Source organism: Trematomus bernacchii, unplaced genomic scaffold (assembly GCF_902827165.1).
Source record: "Trematomus bernacchii unplaced genomic scaffold, fTreBer1.1, whole genome shotgun sequence".
In the NCBI taxonomy this organism is placed as follows: Eukaryota; Metazoa; Chordata; class Actinopteri; order Perciformes; family Nototheniidae; genus Trematomus; species Trematomus bernacchii.
In genome coordinates this window covers 3,591,186-3,611,233 of record NW_022987803.1, presented here as the reverse complement: position 1 = coordinate 3,611,233, position 20,048 = coordinate 3,591,186, and the positions used below count along the sequence as shown (strand labels likewise).

General features: G+C 41.5%; 1 protein-coding gene across 4 annotated transcripts in view; it reads left to right on the top strand.

Annotated features, from left to right (window-relative positions):
• ankrd6b (ankyrin repeat domain 6b) overlaps positions 1–20,048 on the top strand; it is a 47,535-nt gene that overhangs the window by 13,981 nt on the left and 13,506 nt on the right. For 3 of the 4 annotated variants that reach the window (XM_034150694.1, XM_034150693.1, XM_034150692.1), the window contains exons 2-6: positions 5,382–5,610; positions 14,018–14,116; positions 17,006–17,104; positions 17,831–17,929; positions 20,034–20,048. The exon at positions 20,034–20,048 is cut by the window's right edge and continues 84 nt beyond it. In XM_034150694.1, coding sequence (XP_034006585.1) covers positions 5,485–5,610; positions 14,018–14,116; positions 17,006–17,104; positions 17,831–17,929; positions 20,034–20,048 — 438 coding nt within the window. In that variant the 5' untranslated portion in view covers positions 5,382–5,484. Of the gene's footprint in view, positions 1–5,381; positions 5,611–14,017; positions 14,117–14,604; positions 14,944–17,005; positions 17,105–17,830; positions 17,930–20,033 lie in introns of those variants that run through there. The other variant, XM_034150691.1, reaches the window with a different exon arrangement.

Sequence of the window (20,048 nt, the reverse complement as noted above, 5' to 3'; positions counted from 1 at the left end):
AACATCTCTGACTCCTAAATACATCTTTCCTGAAGATTTGACAAAAGACAAAGAAATAACTATCCGTTCTCATCCAAACACTTAGTGCATCATCTGAAATATTAGCAGGCATATGATGACGTTTGACAGGATTTATGTACATTCTCATGAACCATTTATATTGAAGTCATTTGAACCTATAGCATGTATTGTCTGACTTTGTGCTTTTAGGCAAGCATGGTTCCAATCTGCCTCATCAATATCCTCTTTTATATCTGACAGCTTGATAGGACTTTAAAAAACCCTAACCACTGTGTTGACAACATTTATGTTACGCTTCCCGAGAAGTGACTGGAGAAGAGAACCCGCTACGCAAACACTAGACGGAGACAGTGGTGAAGTGTCAAACAATAGTCTTTATTTGACCACGGCACAGGCAAGGTGTAGAGAGGAGCTCAGAGAAGACAGACGTGGAGCTGGATAGCTCAGGGGGAGACGGAGGTGCGGAGATGCACGGAGGAAGCACTGGCGTGGAGAGCCGGAGATCCAGAGCTGGCGAATGTAGACAGGATGAGCTGGTGTGCGTGGAAGCACGGAGGGAACTCAGACGAGGAGTCGGAGGCTGGACGTGGCAAGCAGAGCGGCAGGTGTGTGTAGATCTGGAGAAATAAAGATGCAGGGTTAGAAAGGAAACCTTTCACTAGGAGTATCAAAGGGTTTACTAGAATACTGCTAGTAGGCCTGGACGATAGTTTACCACTGAAGAATAAACGAAGAACTGGCGAAGTCTGAGGATGGGAACCAGGGTTTTAAGCAGGTGCAGGTGAGTAGTGGCAATCAGTGAGATGAACAACAGCAGTGGAGATGAGTTGGCGGGAATCAGAATGTAGGTCAGCCACGCCCAGCCAGGAAGACAAACAAACATAGAAGTGGAAAAGAAGGAGGAAGTACTGCAGATCCTCACAATTTAATGATCAAATGATCAAGTCAAAGGTAGTTTCTGATCTTCTCATAACACTATATTGAAAGTTCTTTATCAACAATGTGTCAGCCATGTCAGCACTTCTTTATGGAAGCCTAACCTCGGACTCAACCGTTTGGAGGCGGTTTCCTTTCTGTGTGTACTGTGGTCTGTTATTGTGTGTTTCTCTTGAGTGGGGCTTAGTGAGCATGGATTATCCTGACCACAATTCCAATTTTACAGCTCATAAACACCTCATGCTTCGTGACATTTCAAATAAAAACCCTCCTCCAAAATACAGCGTTTCTCAAAGGACAGAACCCTGTATTATATGTCCATATAATTGGGTGTTTTGACAGAACTAATAACATGTATTAGAGGCTTTTTAATAAAAACAGTCCTCATGTCCAGACATGCTTTCAGCGTCTGTTTTCACTGCAATTATTACAGGCTCATTTGATGACTTCATTGATAACAGTGAAAGAATTTGACATTGGAAGCCCACTCACTAGAATTGAAAATATGTATGATACTCCGTATCTGCCTGTTATAAGTGTGTTGGTGTTTTAGTAGATTCATATATTAAACTTGTTTAGAGACGGCATGCATGGAAAGAGCACCAGCATATGCCACTCAAATAATAGTGTTTTTTTGCATATTCTTTTTCTTTTTAAATTAATACAGTTATGCTTACATTAGGGATAGGTATGAGTCCCTGGGTAGATATAGAATAATCAAATGTTGTAATAAAAACATATATAATACATATTTACGTAGCGGTTTTCTTTAAAGGGACAGAACCATAGCCAAGATAATGTGCTTATAGCGTCGGACAACGTTCATGTTTTCAGTCAGACATCCCTCCAGCTATCCTGTGGATGTTAGTATGCTCCCTGCCTCTGCATGTTTCAACTCAGCAGCCATAAACTAGCCGCATTTACTTGCATACATACTCATTTAGTTGTGAAAAGTGGTGGGGACACTTTTTTCAGATACAAATAATACTGTATTGCGCACAACCTTTTTTATTTACACACTAGTTTCCCGTATCTATTTGTTAGCAACACCTGTAGACTTAAAGTGTCATGCTGCAGACTATTGTCGCAGGAACCATTATACAGCTCTGAACAAAAATTAAGAGACCACTCCAAATTGTTCTTGAATCTCAATCTCTACATGTATGGCAGCCATTCCGTGTCTGTTGAATTCCAACACAGAGAAATATTGTCAGTAGTTTATAGAATAAAATACTTAATTTTCTTATTTTACTCAAACACATTCCTATACAGTAGTAAAACCAGAGAAACTGATAATGATGCGGTGGTCTCTTCATTTCCTCCAGAGCTGTATGTGTAGTTGGGGGGAAATTATTGAGGAAGCCAACAATCTTAGATTTATTTAGCATTTGAACATGTATACTGTAGTGCCGAGAGATGGGAGTCGGAAGCGGTGCATTGAAGGTACAAAGTGGTGCTTTAATGAGCAGCAGAAAACCACATGTTGTCGGGTCGCAGCCCGGGAAGAAGACCAAGAAGCCAGGAGGGCACACAATAAATACTGTCAGCAACACATATGTCTGTGCGGAAACAATACCCCCAACCTGTAGTTCCATGCGTGAATTATGTCAATCAGTGATCACTACAATACTAAGCATTCTGGTACTCTCTGAGAAGAAAACAAAGCCAAAAGACAACATTTACTTCAGGCAAACAAGCCCAACAACACTGTCTCATGCATGTTTTTGGGTCATATTAGAGTCAGTAGAGTAAGGAGGAATTATTTTTTGTTTAAATTATTTGCTGCTGCTGCAAAGCGGGAGCAATTCTGTTTTTACAAAATGTACATTTCCAAATTGCACATCTTGGGTCCCCTAAATACACCAGACAAGTGTGAACAGACAACATCTTCTCAAGGTGTACATGTTAACCTGTGCAAAATAAATCAGTGTTGTTGTTTATTACATTTCATGCTATTTTCAGAACATTTATAAAAAGTAAATCTTTTCAAAAGTGATGGGGACAAAATTGGCCATTTTAACCTCTTAAGCACGGCGGTCCCCCCATTGGACCCCTCCCACCGTTTTTTTTTCGAGACAATGTCTCAGGGCTTCTTAACATTTATGAAACTATTAATGTGTAGCACCAGATTAACGGGAAGAATCTCAGCTAACTGAAGATATGAACCATTTTTACCAAAACAAAACACAAGTCTCTAAAGCGTCTAAATGACCCCTGAGCGAAAAAATTCTAACGCACTGCGGCACACAATTGAAGATAAAGATACCCTTATTACTTATCATAGCTGCACATACAATATATCAGATTAAAGCTGAGACTCCACAGATTATTTAGGTATAGTATCATCACTGAGCGATCCGAACTTGCGACAGGGGAAGCAAACACAGACATCACAACACGTACCTTTACGGAGCATTTACGGCAGATCGTCTCACCGTAGCTGTCAATTAGGTCAAAAGACGTGTTCAATGGCATTAAAACGAAAAACAAAAATGCTACAACTGTTGATCCATAGGTTAATAATGTACCTGTGCCTTTGAAAAAATTATTTATAATCCATAATTCCATTTTTTATGTAAAAATCGGAGCGGAAAAATTAGCTGCTAATGGTAGCCACCAGAGTGTATGCAGCTTCCGGTTTTGGTCACTCTCACTCCTTATTTGTTAACGTGTTGGTGTGAATAGAACTTTCCCTCGATTCCATTGGCTCTAGCGGTTATAAAGAGCTTTCATTCATCAAAATCGAGCAAGGGGGGCCAGAGATAGGTCAAATCCACCCAAATGACCCCAGAAGTGTTTTTTTTTGGCTAAATCTCTCTAAAAAGGTCAAATTTCACTTGTTTTGCATCAATCTTGATACAGCGTACTTATTATATGTTGTACTTTGGATTCCTAAAGCTTTTAGTCTACTAACCCATCATCCAAGGGTAGTTTTCACTATCAGTAAAAAAGATTTTTTGGACGGACACTATAATTTACAGTTTTTTACAATGTAAAATCTGAATTTTCTGTAAAATAAAAAACATCTATATTGATTCTGACTTTTCTACATCCAAACTCACAGGTTTATCATTACTTTGAGAATAAAGATTATTAATTTTCGAGCCTGAGACCTGAAAAACAGGCTCAGGGCTTAAGAGGTTAAAAAGTGATGGGGACAAAATTGTGTGTGTGGTGGGTGTGTGTGGGTGGTGTGTGTGGGGGTGTGGTGTGGTGGGTGGAATGTGCTGTGTGTGTGGGTGGGTGTGTGTGTGGTGTGTGGTGTGTGTGTGTGTGTGTGTGTGTGATGTGTGTGTGTGTGTTGTGTGTGTTGTGGGTGTGTGTGTGTCTGTGGTGTGTGTGTGTGTGTGTGGTGTGTGGTGTGTGTGTGTGTGGTAGTGTGTGTGTGGTGTGTGTGTGTGTGTGTGTGTGTGTGTGTGTGTGTGTGTGTGTGTGTGTGTGTGTGTGTGTGTGTGTGTGTGTGTGTGTGTGTGTGTGTGTGTGTGTGTGTGTGTGTGTGTGTGTGTGTGTGTGTGTGTGTGTGTGCCGCAGTATTTTTCCCACTTTAGTTCTAAAATGTCGCGTTCACACCAAAAAGAGCCGGAACTAAAATTAGTTAATGAGAACCTTTTTCCCCCCTTTTCCGTCCCTGCTAGAGAGCAGGTACTTTCGTGGGAGAAAAAGGTTCCTATGTCTGATTGGCTGGGCGGAATGCAAACCACGCCCCGTAAAACTCCCAAAAAGTTTTGTGAAGCCGCCATTTTATTATCCTCGCATTAGCATTATTAGCATTAGCATTAGCCCAGCGCAGAAACGCAGAGAGACTAACTTATGGCAACACAAAGGAAAACATGGGAGCGGTGGAGATGAGGAGGTGTCGGCGTTCTGGCGATTTACTCGGAAGGCTTCAGTAGAAGCTGCTGGGAGTCCCAGCAGCTTCTACTGAACGCCAGTCCCTAACTCCGGTGACTTCCGGCCGGGGACTTCGGGCGGCAGTATACGCCGTGAAGTGGTTTGCCAGTAAACCCAAAGCAGAAGAAGAAGAAGTGACTTCAGCGGCTTCATTTGCGTAATCTTCCCTCAGGGACTTATTCCGGTGTGAACGCGATCTGTACTTAGTTCATGAGAACTAAAGAGTTCTGATGAGCTAAGTTCTGATGAACCTTTGTGGGAAAAGTACTGCGGTGTGAAAGTGCCAATTGTGTGTGAAGGGTTTGCTTCGTAGTACAGCAGGCTCTAAATCTCTGAGCAAATTTGAACCCTGTTCCGCTCTCATTACAGATTATTTCTGTGGCTCACGTGATCCAAGTGGACTGTACATGGTTTAACAAACTGGACAGTAGGGATGTCACTCTGCCCTCCTCCCTGCTTCCTGTTTGTCAGCCCTGTGAGCGCAGCACATGCCGGCTTGTTTTCACTCCATGTGTTTCCTGTTCTCTTCCCAGCACTGAGAGGATGAAGGGGAGGAATCCTGGCAGTGTGTGGAGTTTGTAGAAACAGCAGCCCTGGCAGCCATTCGGACTCCTGCTTGATCACTCGCCCTGCTTCATGAGGCAGCAGGATGCAGCTGAGGTCCTCGCACTCTCCGAGCGCCTCCTCATAGCCTCACACAAGGGGCACGCTGAAAATGTGGTCCAGCTCATCAACAAGGGCGCAAAGGTAGCCGTCACAAAGGTGAGTGAACTCTCCAGAGCCTGATTATTACATTATTAGAGGTGATGTCGCTGGAACCTTGTACATTTGATTTGCTTACCAAAGGGGCCCAAGATCAGGGAGTGCCAAAAGGAGCCTCCACAGCTCTAATTAGATCAAGATTACTTCAAAAACTGCTGACTGGATTTGCTGTCAATTTATTTTCCATGTGTGCTCATTACATTCAAAACATTTTTAATAAGAACACATATTACTTTCTGTTTGCAATATTATTTCCTGATCTGTATTATTGATGAGTGGATTTGAAAAAACATACGAGTTAAAAAAAATGTTGACTGTTCGACCGCCACCCTTGACCCATTCACACAGTTGTGTCTAGCACAGTATGACATCACCAAATGAAAAAGGCTCCTGTCAGTCCATGACTCACTTTTACTTTTCTTGGTTTGTTTGTATCAAGTCAGTTTGAAAATGAATTGAACCAGAACTTAAAGGCAGCAATTATCAGTTTCTTTTCTCTTTCTCTTTCTCTGGACCTGAACCGAACAACAGTGAGGAAAACTCAAACAGAGAAATCTGAGAAGTGCTCAGCCTGCAGCAGCTCAGCTTCATCCTTCCTGTAAACGCGGCCTGTATTATAGTGTCTGCGTGTTTGGGTGTCGTCTTACTCCCATTGTGTCACTGAGTTATGTGACTCATAGATGTGCTCTAGTTCAGTGGTTCTCAAATGGGGGTACGCGGACCCCTAGGGGTACGTTGGAGTACTGCAGGGGGTAGGTGAGATTTATTTTATGTTAATGAAAAAAACAACATAAGTAATACATTTAAACAAACTACTAATAGTAGATTAACTACTTTATTCAAAGATTTACAGTAATTCTGGATAATAAAATGGGAAAAATAAACGGGGTGCTCTCTTTTCCTCTCCCTCTCCTGACAGACCGTCAGTCTCGTGCAGCTCGCTGAACCTGTAATAAGTGACCCGACAGTAAAGAATACACATATTTATAACTAGTATAGCTAGTTCCAGAGTAGATAAACTAGCTAAGTGTGTTAGGTCTAACTCTTAGTGTATTTCATTTTGCTCCACTCAACGGTCCGCGGCGGAGCTGTGATCATGCAGAGCTGCGTGTTCTCCGTCAGCAGCAGCTGATCTGATCTCTGATCTCTCTCTCGCGTCCGGTTATACTTCACTCGCGTTTATGTCCAAATCTATCAGATCTAGCTAATGATATGACTGCCTGCTTATCAAAGGACACCTAAACAATAAGCGTTGCTTGGCAACGGCTTGTGGCTGCAAAGTATAGCGCAGCATTATGCATATGTTTATATGAGAGGTCAAAATCCCATGCTCATAAAATGCTCATATATTTTTCTCTCTTCATTCCCCACAAATATACCAATTTTAGGAAAAGTAACGGACATTGAGCAGTGTGGGTTTTATATGAACAGAGTTACACATATATCAAAACGCGAAGTGTAATAACTGCAGTTTGCCTCCCTGTCAGAATGACAAAGATCCTCAGTGAAGCACAAGCCCATGTTTCTCACTATATTGTAAGTACAACTTATTCAAAAGATCAGTTCAATGCAACTAATGTTGTCTTAGTGTTATTGCATGATGTTAAAATTGGTTTGCCATGAATTTAGTGATGGATTGTAAACATTTGAAATGTAGCATTAAAGTGCGTCTCAGTTACAATGTTGTTGTTTTAATAAATCAGACACTGATGGTTAGCGCTGCACTGTACCTCTTTATATAGGCATTTTTTCCTTAACAAATTGTTTTTGCACTGATCAGGGGGTACTTGGCTGAATTTTCTTTTCAAAGGGGGTACATTATTGAAAAAGGTTTGAGAACCACTGCTCTAGTTGATAAAGCAACGTGGTTGGAAAGGTTGCTTTAAAAGATATTCCGGTAAAATTATCATTAGAATCTCAATTAGAATATTACAATATTAAAGTTACCTGATAACTTTCTGTTACTTTTGGATACCTCAATATAAAATACAATGCAAATAAAGACAAAATAAAAGAAATATTATACATATTAAGCATACACAGCTTTATCAAATCAGGTGTCCACCTTGTGCAATTTAAAACAAATATATTAAAAAAGGAGAATTAAAGTAGCCTTAATGAGGCAGTAGGCAGGCAGTACAAACTACCTATTCCCAGCATATAAAAATAATCTACCTCTCAATGCATTAGATGTTAACATTTCCACCCGGTGAAAGCATTCTCTGTACTCCGTCATGATAAAGAACTGAAAGGCAAAGAGGCCCTTTTATGCTGTTTTCCCTTTCCTGCAGTGTGTTATAGATGTGTGTGCATGTAAATGGTCTGCAAAGGCTAAAATCCCTGTGTTCCCTCCAGAGGGAGTTTCTCTCCCACACACCCCCCCCCCCCACACTCTACTGCCTGAACGCCTCCATTGAACTCCTTTGTTTACTTCCGTAACATAGTGACATCACTATGTAACACTGGCACTTCTATTGGCTAGCGCTCCAACACATTGTACACGATAAGCTAATGGTGGGACACCTCTTAGTGGTTGACCAATCACAACAGAGCCGGCCAGCTAACCAATCATGAAAATCAGCATAATAAAGCCCCTTTTAGCTATGCTTCACTCAAAGCATGTGCTTCGTAATATATCACTCTCTATTTTAAAACATTGTAATCCTGCTAGTAATGCCCTTTTTTATTTTTATTTTTTTATAAACCGGTATGCCGATTAAGTCTTTTTTTTTTTTTTACATGTATTCCATCACATTATAGCAGATAGCCCAAGTCTGTGTTATTTAGGATGGATGAATGTCCAGCCTGTCGGCAAATTTGTCCGCTTCCAAAAATGTCACATAACCATTTTGCTTTGTTTGAGAGCCAGATATCCAATCTGTTCAGTCATTGTGAGATAAATCACTTTTCCACGGGCTCATCTGCATCTCTTAAATCAATTGACACAAAACAGAGCATGAAACAGAGTTGCTCACATATGAACACAACCCTATCATATTTCAAACTGAAAATAATGAAAATAATGTCAGCTGCGTCACATTCAGCCGGCCTGCTGCAGGCTGTTTTGGAGAAGTGTGCTCTTGTGTGGGTGTCACACAGGGATATGCTAAAATATCTCCTCATATTAACACTGACTGTGATCTACACAGGAAGATATACTAAAACGTTTCAACTTGCTGTAGTTAGCAGTCATTTATGAAAATGTGTTTTTTTGTGTCAATTACAAGTCGAGAATTTTAGGATTTGCAAACAAGTTGACTTGAATTGCAATGCAGCTCACCATGTACACATGGCATATATACCACGTTATTCTTTAGACATGTGTTACTTCAATTTAGACAGTACAGTATGTCAGGCTAATCCATTCTAGCCAACACCAACCTGATTTGCTGTCTGGAATGAGGACTGTAGCTGGAAAACTATCATTTAGAGAGTTGGTCAAAACTCTGTCTCGGTCTGATTTTTTTTTTTAAAACAGGAACTATAAAGATCTATAATATGTCCTTGTTCGCTTGGTACAGGACATGGTGCTGGAAGACTGATGCTAAAGATACATGTCCTTTCAAAAGGTCAACATCCCTCTTGCTTCATGTTCCATACAGGCACAGCGCCAGGATGTCTTCTCTCCTGATGCTAAGGCGGGGCTAGACCAATAAGTGGGGGTGCTAAGAAAAAGTCGTGTTTTTTTACTTCAGTTTCTTTATAAGGAAGTTCTCGTTGTTTTCCATAGAAGCCGATCTAGCACAAAGCATATTCGAATTACATTTTCTAACTGAGTTTTGCCAAATAATATTCAACAAATAAGTGCAAGGCACATCGGCAATGACAACAACATCAAAGGCACCGTTGCTTCCCACGGTGCTGAACAGATACACCCCGAGGGGGAGAAATGTCCTGATCCATCCCACAGTTATTGTTATGCAATATCTTTGGGTTATTAAAGTCTGCTTATGGCTATGTTGTATCAAAGTTACTGACTTTCTCTTCAAGGGTTTCTTGGAAAATCCACTATTTGTGTATTTCGGATTGAGGAGTCGTCCAGACTATAATTTTCCTAAACTTTGAAGAGGTAGGCGAATGTTTTTTTCCCTTTTTATTTGTTTAGAGAGTTTAAAAAACACATTAATAGCTGTTGCATTAGCCTCCAGTATGGAACTATTTTACCGCTGTATACTCCTAATGACACCTGACGGGGCTGAACCGGGGCTACCTAGATTTGTGACGTGGCTAAAAAGCCCCAGTCAGCCCTCCTTGGTTCCATAGGACATGAAACATCACTGTTTCTGTGTTGCAGGGTAGATTCTAGCATGACCCTATTAACAGCATTGTAAACATCAGATTGCATCATTTAAAGCTAAAGGTAAGGAGCTTTTATCCCAGGAGGGGAACGTCCATGCATTTATTTCCACGTATTTAGACATCTTTCTTGCACCGCTCACTGGATTATCTAAAAAGCATCTCAATCATTTTTAGCTACTCTAGAACGCAGCTGATTTAGTTTGAACTGAAAAAAAGGAATACGGTAATAGAGCACCTGTGCTGTTTAAGGCCCTACATGGTCTAGCAGCGCAGTATCTTTGTGACATGCTTGTGAGCTATTCAATCAGCTAGACTTATCATATGATCTGCTTATTCCCTGCATCTCATCACTCAGTCATTTAGCCAACGCAACACTGTGCAACGATAAATCTGATCTTATCAGTGCTATCTGTAAATAACTTGTCTGTGGTGACTGGAGAGTGCTTCCCCAAATGATTTAGTAGCAACCAGTAATACTTTCTAGCAGAGGGTGAGATGAGAAAAATCAATGACACACTTGTTTTTTGTTCTTTTAAAAGAACAGCCTGACACTGTTTAGGACTGGAACCAGAGGAACAGCTCGCCTGCCTCTGTCCAACGGTAACACATAATATACCTACAAGCACCTCTTAAGCTGAAAAAAACAACATTTCATGGGTTTAAAGAGAGTTAACGTGCTGGACTTTTTCTGGACCAGGCAGTGACTTTTGTGAGTCTTGTGGTTGTCTTCTGGATGTGTCTGTCTCAGGGTTTTGGGGATTTTTGCCGTGTGCCAGTGAGTGTAGTACAATAGACTTTTCCAGTCTTTGCGACACCTCAAAGGGCTTTTACATATTCAAGTCAGCATTCACCAATTCACAGACATTCATACAGAGACAGAGGCAGCCCAACAAGGGGTCACCTGCTCAAGGGACTCTCATTCACACACACTCACACACACACATTGGCCATGCCTACGCGAGCAACTTCGGGTAAAGTATCTTGCCCAAGGATACTTCAATATGTTGAATGCAGGGGCTGGGGATCAAATCACCAAACTTCCAATTGGTAGACCACCACAGCTGCCAATATGACATTACCATATTGCAAACCACAGCATAGCGCTCATAGATGCTTTGCTGTTACAATATTAGAAGACATTAGGGTCTCAAACTGATAACCTACCTGGTTTGCCAGTACCTCGGCCATAAAAAAAATGTGAGCACTTAAATGCTTTTTGGGGGGTTTTCTCTTTCCTGTAGTGTGTAATATATATTATTTATTGTTATAGTTGCTTCGGATAAAAGCGTGAGCTATACGAAATATAATGTATTATAATGTAATTGTATCAAGGCACATGTGGCACAGCTTATAGTTCATCTTTACAGTTGTTGGTTAAATGTTTCTGATGAACTTCATGATTTCTCTTCTTGGTAACAACAGGTCTATTGTGCTGCAGGTTTCCTGGATTCAAACATCTTTTAGGTTTCAGGCACATATGTAAATCTTTGTTTTAAAAAGAAATCCTCTTATTAAAATCAAAAGAGAGTGCATGCAAGGCCTGTGCTGGGCACTTGTGTGGATGCAATTCCCTGGAGGACTTTGTTGTTTATCATGTGTTTTCTGTTCTGATCTTGCAAATCAATTTCCCATGGGAACATAATGGCATCATATTTTAACAGCTACAACAACATGACATGTGCCGCTGCCTGCTGGGATGATTCCTGCGACCCACCGGATTTGTATATTTTGGCAGGGTGCCATTATGAAATCTAAATCCTGGATAAAGGAGGCAGGGTTACACATCAAACATTCCTCTGCTCAGGAAATGGAATGTACTATAGTTTTTTTGAAGGCTAATATGATGAATGGATTAAGGCTGAGAAAACACAAGACAGATGAAAAGAAATAAAAGCAGAAAGGATCAACCAATGTTATCAACCTCAACCGGTGTTATTAAAGAATAAAATGTGAGGAAGCAGAGTTCAGAGCCTGATGAATTCTGGTCTGCAATCTGGAGAGCTCAGAGGACTGAGAGGAGTTTTTAAAAAGGACCAATTAACACATTTAATACATTGTGTTACAATGTATTAAATGTGTTAACGATTAATACAACAACAAGGCTCAAATATGCATAGTCATTGAATGTAAACCTTGACATTTTTTAGTTTCACCACATCTCATGGTCTTCATTTAATAGTTTGAAAGTCCTGTCCAGAAGATCTAGCTAAACATGTTCATTCACTTTTATCAAACACACATGTTCATTGTTTAGTATCAAATATACAGTAAAGCATGTCTGATTGTAGAATTTACAAGAGCATTTGAGATTACCCAAAATATTGACTACCACTGAAAGACTGCCCCACTGAGCCACAAGCAGACCTGGGTCAGGGGGCTACTGGCTACAGGCCTCTGTTTACCTGAGCTCTGCTGCTGGCTCCATGCCAGGCCCAGAGTAACTCAAGCTCAGGGCCACATCAACACAGGGAGCCCAGCCGCACCCAAACAAAGCACGGAGCTCCACACGGGGACATAATACCTGGGAGTTATGCGGCGTGCGCTGTTGTGTGGGAATACACACATGATCTGTAATTAAAGTGTATTAATTCAGATCCCCTGCGTCTTGTGTTTGAAGTTTGAATGGTGACATCCTGCTCTGTTATTCTTCCTAATGCAGTTCATTATATAGGATGAGAAGTTCAGGATGTCAGGATGTTTCCGAGCTTTTACCATAATCCTCCAAACCGTTATTATTATATAAACGTCTGGCATTACCCTTTTGAGGCAGACCCCTGTGTTCCAGAAACTATTAAGCATCAGTTTGATATAGAGACAAACACCATCCATTGCACTAGTAACTCAAAGGATAGTTAACTCTTAAAGAGGACATATTAGGCTATTAGGGAGAAGAGTGTGAGAGAGAGAAACTCCCTCTGGAGGGAACACATGGGATGTTTCTCAATGTCTTCCGAGTCACTTGCTTCAGAAGCGAGGCAAGAATCCTTCCTAGCCTCGGAAAACGAAGAATGGTGGAACAGGCTAACAGGTGTGCAGGTGTGCGTCATATGCGAGGCCCCGCCTTAAATGGAGCGTGATTTCCGCCAAAGATTTGGAAATTGGTCCGTGCGCAAAGCATTGTGGGGATTTTAAGACCGCGGAGGACACACATGTGCAGCCTCGAAATTTCCCGCAACGAAGGACGCCGACCTCGGTAGAATTCCAAGCATCCTGGACATTGGAACAGTCCTTCAGCGGGACTAGATGACGTAGCATCCTTGAAATAGTGGCTCTGGAGCAGCCTTCCTCGACATTGAGAAACACCCAGGGATTTTAGCCTTTGCAGACCATCTACATGCACAAAAACCTATAGAACACACTACAGGAGAGGGAAACCCCCAAAAGCATAACAGGGCCTCTTTAAATCTGTTCTCGATCTTTAACTCAGGTCTCCCTTGAAAAAGAGATCTATGATCTCAATGGGACCAATCTGGTTAAATAAAGGTTTGAAATGAAATGAAAACTCTTAATATATTTTGATATTCATGACTACATTTAGGGATCTCAACTAAGTGTAGTGAAGTCTCTCATGCCTTTCTGTGTGTACTTAACTGCAGATATTCCAAAGATTTGGCTGTAATACATTTTGGGGGAGAAAATACAATGCTTTGAGTATTTCCACTGATATTCCAATTGTTTCTTATGAATACCACCAAAGAAAAGTTTTTTTGTCCGGGGGTTATTTCAGTTAACTGATCCTCTAAACCTCCTAATGTTAAGTAACCTTTTAGCTTGAGGGCCCGCCCACAGATCCTTAAATTAGCAGGATGCAGAGCTTATCCTTCGCTCAGCTAACATGAACATCTGTGCAGATCGTGCGCTATTCTCTTGAACCATGGATTTTGTGTTTTGTGGACTCATTACTGAGATGGATTGTACTGTGAAGCAGATTTGTTACCGTGGTCCCATTAGCTGTGAGCACTGTAGCGGTATGTGACTCCCTGGATTGTGAATGTGAGAGTGGGACGGCGGAGGTGGGGCTTTTCACTGCGGGTGTTTCTGTACTTATAGTATGTTGTGCTCACTCTGATGTTCTGTCCACTGAGTTGTGTGTGTTTTGTGTCCGCAGTATGGCAGAAGCCCCATGCACCTGGCTGCCTACAAAGGCCACATTGAGGTTGTGCGTATCCTGCTCAAAGCCGGCTGCGACCTGGACATCCAAGACGACGTGAGTACATCCTCTGTCCGCACGCCGTGTTCCCACTGCTCCTCTCAGCTCTGACTGCAGTCCTGACCGCTGGTTACCAGTGGAGTCATCTTTTTGATCTCAGCTCTTTTTTGTTGGAATTATTTTTAAGACATCGGGAATAATATCACTGCAGTCCAGCGGTGTCCAAACTTTTTTCACATGCTTTAAGAACAAAAACAGCTCTCCATAGGGTTTCATATATTTTGTTACAAACAGTGTTGGCAGCTCATCCCTTAACACAGAAGCCTCAGATTGCTTATGATGAGGGGAAATAGGAAGGGTATATTTCAAGCTGGTAATGTAAGTAAGTTATTGGGCTTTTTTTATCAACTAAGATTTGTTAGAAAATGTTCTCAACTTTAATTGACTGAATGTATTTAAAATATTGGGCTTATACACACATGAATACTGTGTCCTATACTTTTACACATATATTTAAGAAGTACAATATAAGACAAGAACAAGTTTAAGGTGTGGGCCATATTCCATTATACTTTTAGAAGCCGTAGTTTGTACACCCCTGCTGTAGTCTAATGACCTCTAGTGGTCTTGAATGGGACCCTTTGGACTGCCCACTTGTGGGTTTGCCCTCAGGATGCAAGACCGCCTTTCAGACAGATAGTGATAACCCCGATCTCTGGAATGGCCAAAATAACTCTCTGTGGTCGATGAGCTCCGCAACAGGCTGCAGTCCCTCCTCCAGGACTGGAGAGAGTAGGAGGGGCAGACTGAGGCAGGAGGAGGAGGAGAGAAGACAGAGGAGGAGGGCTGGGAAAGAGCCTGGAGGATCAGGGAGAGTGAAGGAGGTTAGCCAAAACTGCTCCTACTGAGCCAGCAGAAATCTACCCCCCCCCCCCAGCTTCCTCCCCTGAACAAACTCCTCCACCGCTGCTGCTGCGCTTCTTATCTAGCTTTGATTCACCCTCTCCTCCCTCCTCTCTCTCCTCCATCTCTCATGGAAATCCTTGCTCTCATGTCCAACCTGCTCTGCTAAGTGTCACTCACCACTGACCTGCTGAATTCCATTTATGGCTGAGCATAAATGTGAGCTTCACCTTTTCTCTTGGACTTCACTCTGAAGAGACGTTGACTTAAATTAAATGTATTTGTCAACAAATGTCACATAACTGTACAAGGTCAGTTGAAAGCAATAATATTAAGTTGATGTAAGGATGCGTGGAAGGGTAGGACCCAAATGCAGACTATCAGAAAAGGTAAACGGTCTCGAAACAAAAACGAGCTTTATTCTAAAGCTGAACAATAGCATGGCATGAAACACATAGGTTCTATAGAAAACTGACCGTGACCAACATGGTGGGAGACAGGAGAAACAAACATGACTGACATGGAGGAAGACAGGAAAAACCAACAATGAACCGACAGGGGAACACAGGAAGAGACAAGACTAAATACAGGGAGGGGTAATGACAAGACGAGACACAGCTGGGGTAAGGGAGGCAGAAACACAAGGGCAACAGGTGAACACAATCAAACAATCAGACACACCAGGGAAACTAAGACAGGAAGGCAAACACAGGAAGAAGGAACAGAGAAGACACAAGGAGGAAAACATTTCAAAACAAAACAGGAACCAGAGACAGAAAAAGACAAGACAAAACACAACACAGACAGATCGTGACAGTTGAACCTATTTAAATGTAATAGTATTGCTTTCAACTAACCTAATACAGTTATGTGAAATCTGTTGACATAATACATTTATTAAAGTCAACGTTTCAGTTTTGTTCAGTGTGTGTCACTGTATGGTTATACAGCGCCATATTATTAACACCATTATTGTTTTAGGCTGTTAATAACTCCGCTGAGCTTGGGGACATATGGTGTGTGTTTTAAAAAGGAGCTGACAAAAGTGTCAACATTAAAAGCGATAGTTTGTTTATTAGGAAATGCTGTACATGCTTTAATATATGGTAATGTATTACTACTTTTAGTAATAGTTTAAGTACATTTGATTTCTTCAATTTTTTGTTTTTCATCTGCTCAACCATGATACTGGTGATAAGATGATGTTTAATGTTACTTGTAAAATTGCAGAATTCATCAAAGTTTCATTTATTTTTAGCATGCCCACTGTTGTTCCCCTGAACATGCAGGAAATACGTAAAGCAGGGCTCATTTCACTGACCATGCGTTTAAACCACATGCAGATACATACAGTAAAGGCATTAGTCCAGGAATTAGTTCTAGGATGAGTGAAAAGAACAACTAACTAAGCAATGCTAAATTCACCATTCAACATTTTTAAATACTGTTTGATGGGATTCCAAGAGTATGATTAGAAGGTCAAAATGAATGTTCAGAATTGTCAAATATACAGCTGGAATCAGGATCAGTTTAGCTTAGCATAAAGACTGGAACCAGCCAGGTTATGAGCTGGAACCGTATTCTGATGAACAACTGTGTATCCATCAGCTGCCACTCCTCTGCAGGAGGACACCCAGCTATTGCATGGGTGTATTGCAGTCTTGCAACAAGATTTGTATCCAGCATTACACTTAATTCTTATTTAGTTGACTGTAAATCAGCTTAATATAGACGGCATGCACTGACCTGTCAAATCCATCCATCCATGTCTTTGTACCACTCAAAGTAAGCTGGAATAAAACCATAACCCCCCCAAAACTAAACTACTCTACAAACTATCCCATAACCTTTGTACATTTCAACATCTGTATTTATTTCAAACACGTATTATGGATCTTCATAGCATAACCCTAACCCTAAAAGCCCCTGCAAGAACCTAAATGCCAAATTTGGGCTCAGGTTTTTTTAAGAACACGAGTAGTTTATTATTTAGTGTCTTGTATCACTTACTGTGTGTGTGTGTGTGTGTGTGTGTGTGTGCAGGGGGGGCAGACTGCGTTACAGAGGGCTGCTGTGGTGGGAAACTACGACATCATCAACGCTCTCATCCAGGAAGGGTGTGCGCTGGACAGACAGGACAAGGTGCAGATCTCACACACACACACATACAGTGCATTAAAGCATCTGATAGTCACAGAGAAACCAGTGTGCCTGTAATCTGCTTAGCCTCATTCCCACTTAAAAATAAAGTTGTGTGTTGGTACGAGAAACAAAATGGTGCATTAATAGTGTATTTTAGAAGATACTTAATGCTGCACCAGTGGGTACAAATAAAACCCAGTTAGTATTACCATGCATGCTTTGATAAAGCCCATTTGCATATAAGTACTTTACAGTTGGCTTAATATAAATAATCACACTTTCTCTTCACACCACATGCTGACATACTGTTGTACAAATCTATACAAATAAATGTGAGATCAACACATTATCAGTTGTCATGAGTTGGATTTGTTCAAAATTCTGAAACTTCATGAAGTATATAATACAGTTACTCAAGTCTTTTGACTATAGAATATGGATATTAGTATCAATCTAGAGTTTCATAACAAGGAATCCAAAGTGAGTTTCTTTCATTGATAATACTGAGGCTGAAAACCCACATTGGAATCAAAACAAATGCAGTAAGTATGTGTACAACATGATTGTGTCCCTTCATATTATGCCAGGAGAACATATCTGGTCAAACATAGGTGTAAAAGAAGCCATTATCAATGTACAATAAAGTGTTTATTAACCTGTAAAGAACAGGGCTTGTGTGAAGAGCGTGAGTCTGGCTGTGGTTGATGAGGAGTTGTTGTGTGTCAGGATGGGAACACTGCTCTCCATGAAGTGTCCTGGCACGGCTTCAGCCAGTCGCTCAAAGTCCTGGTGAAGGCCGGAGCCAACGCTCATGCAAAAAACAAGGTGAGTCTACCACTTTAAACACAGCACTGATTCAATGTGTTTGCAAGGTGTTACACAGTGTTACGGCCTGGCTCATAGGCTGCAACAAAGATGGGAGACCAGACAAGTTAAGTGTAACAAAAGCATATGCATTTACTATAACAAAAACCAAAGGACTTCAAAGAAACCTAAGCAAATGTGGAAGTCAGTCATCAGTAATGATTGCGTGTTTGGGTGTGTCAAAATGTGCAGAAACAAAGACGCGGCCGTGTCCAACAGAAGAGTGAGAGAGCAGTATGGGTTGGTGTTGGCCTTTTATGTAGACGGCCCAGGTGTGGCTCATTAGGTTGATCACCTGAAACACAAACAAGAGCCAGCCAGCAGAACACAAAGACAGAGACCTCTAGTGGAGTGGAGGGGGTCGTACCACACAGCAAAAACGATCCCGTCATTGTCAATAGAGGCTTCTCAATACTCTAATTTCCCCTCCTCGACTCCTATCCTCGACTCCTATCCTCGAGACTGAGTCCCGCCCACAGGAGATGCGAGCGGAGGAGTCGAGGAGGGGAACCGAGGAGAGAGGAGGGGAAGCAGCAGGCGGTTAGAGAAACTCCTCTCCTCTGAGCGGTCATTTTAAAGAGACGTCCATTAATGATGACAGGAGGCACAGCAGCCCTCTGTCTGATGGACAGATGTGTTCATGATGACTTATATATTTACTTTTAATGAATTGACAGTGCGGTATAATGAGACAATAACAGGCTACAGATGCGGACATATATACACAAATATATTTATATAAATATATACAATTTCAGAATCAAACGAGTATGAGAGCACTCTCATAATAACGTAACACTATCAGAGACTGGATATATCCCCCCCCCTCTCTGGTCGCTGAAATGGGGAATTGAAATTACGGGCCAAAAGTTTTATTTACAAGTATTACAAGTAAGCATAGGACACCAAACCAACTGAGACCTATCTGTCCGCTGCATCTACGCACACACATACACACACTGTACAACACGCACCTACACACTACCACACACACACCTACACACTGTACCACACACACCTACAGCTCCTAAAGCATAATCAGGCTACAGCCGTTGTGTATTTTATTATGTGAAGCACTAAATGGTTTTAGACAAATATGGACTCTTTGTTTGTAGATATCTACTAAACTAAAGCAAATACAGAGAGTAGGCCTGTTATACTGAGTGATATATATTATACACACTGCTCTGCTTTCTGCACGGACCTCACAGCTGTTCTCACTGTAAACATCGCGTCGCGATGAAAGCAGTTACTAAAATAATATCCAGGGGATGCATGCAGAGCTGTCATTGGCTGAGATAAGTCCGGCCGTGCGTCACGCCTCCACCGTTCCCGGAAATGCATCCGCGGAGGAGCCGCGGAGGATCCATCAGTGTATCCTCGGTTATAGCTCCTCCAGAGAGCCTCCTCGATGCTCGATGCTCGGTCCTCGATGTGCATTTAGAGAAATGAGATGTCCTTCAACATGGCGCGCTGAAATCCATTTCCGGGTCACCACCGGAGGACCGAGGAGTCGAGGAGGGGAAATTAGAGTATTGAGAAGCCTCTATTGTCATTACAGATCACTCAGGAGTTTTGCTGCTGCAACCTTACTTTGACCTGTAGCTTATGTTGCTAATGTTAGCTAACTCTGATGAATGTATTTAGAACTGTCATTATTGACACATTTGACTAATTTCATGACTGTTTTCTACTTGTGCCCTACTTGTGTTTGTTGTCTCCTGCTCATTCCACTCAACTTATGATGATCTCTGTTAAAGAAACTGCCGTTGCTAAAACAAACGTTTTATACTCCTAATTAAATGAGTATTGGGTTAATTGATCCTCCTAGAAAAACTCTCTGTTACATGCTTGCACTTCCATTTCCCCTTATCTTACTCCATTCTTGTTGTCTTCTACACTCTGTCCCTTCTCTTGCGTATTGTCTCGTCTCAGTTCACTTTGCTGTGGCAGCTGTGTGTTCAGATGAATGTGTGAATGAAGTATCCAAACAATGTGAATCTGAATAAGATAAGAGAAATAGTATGTGTGAACCAAACTCATCTGTTGAGCCCTCTGTTTGCAGGCAGGAAACACAGCT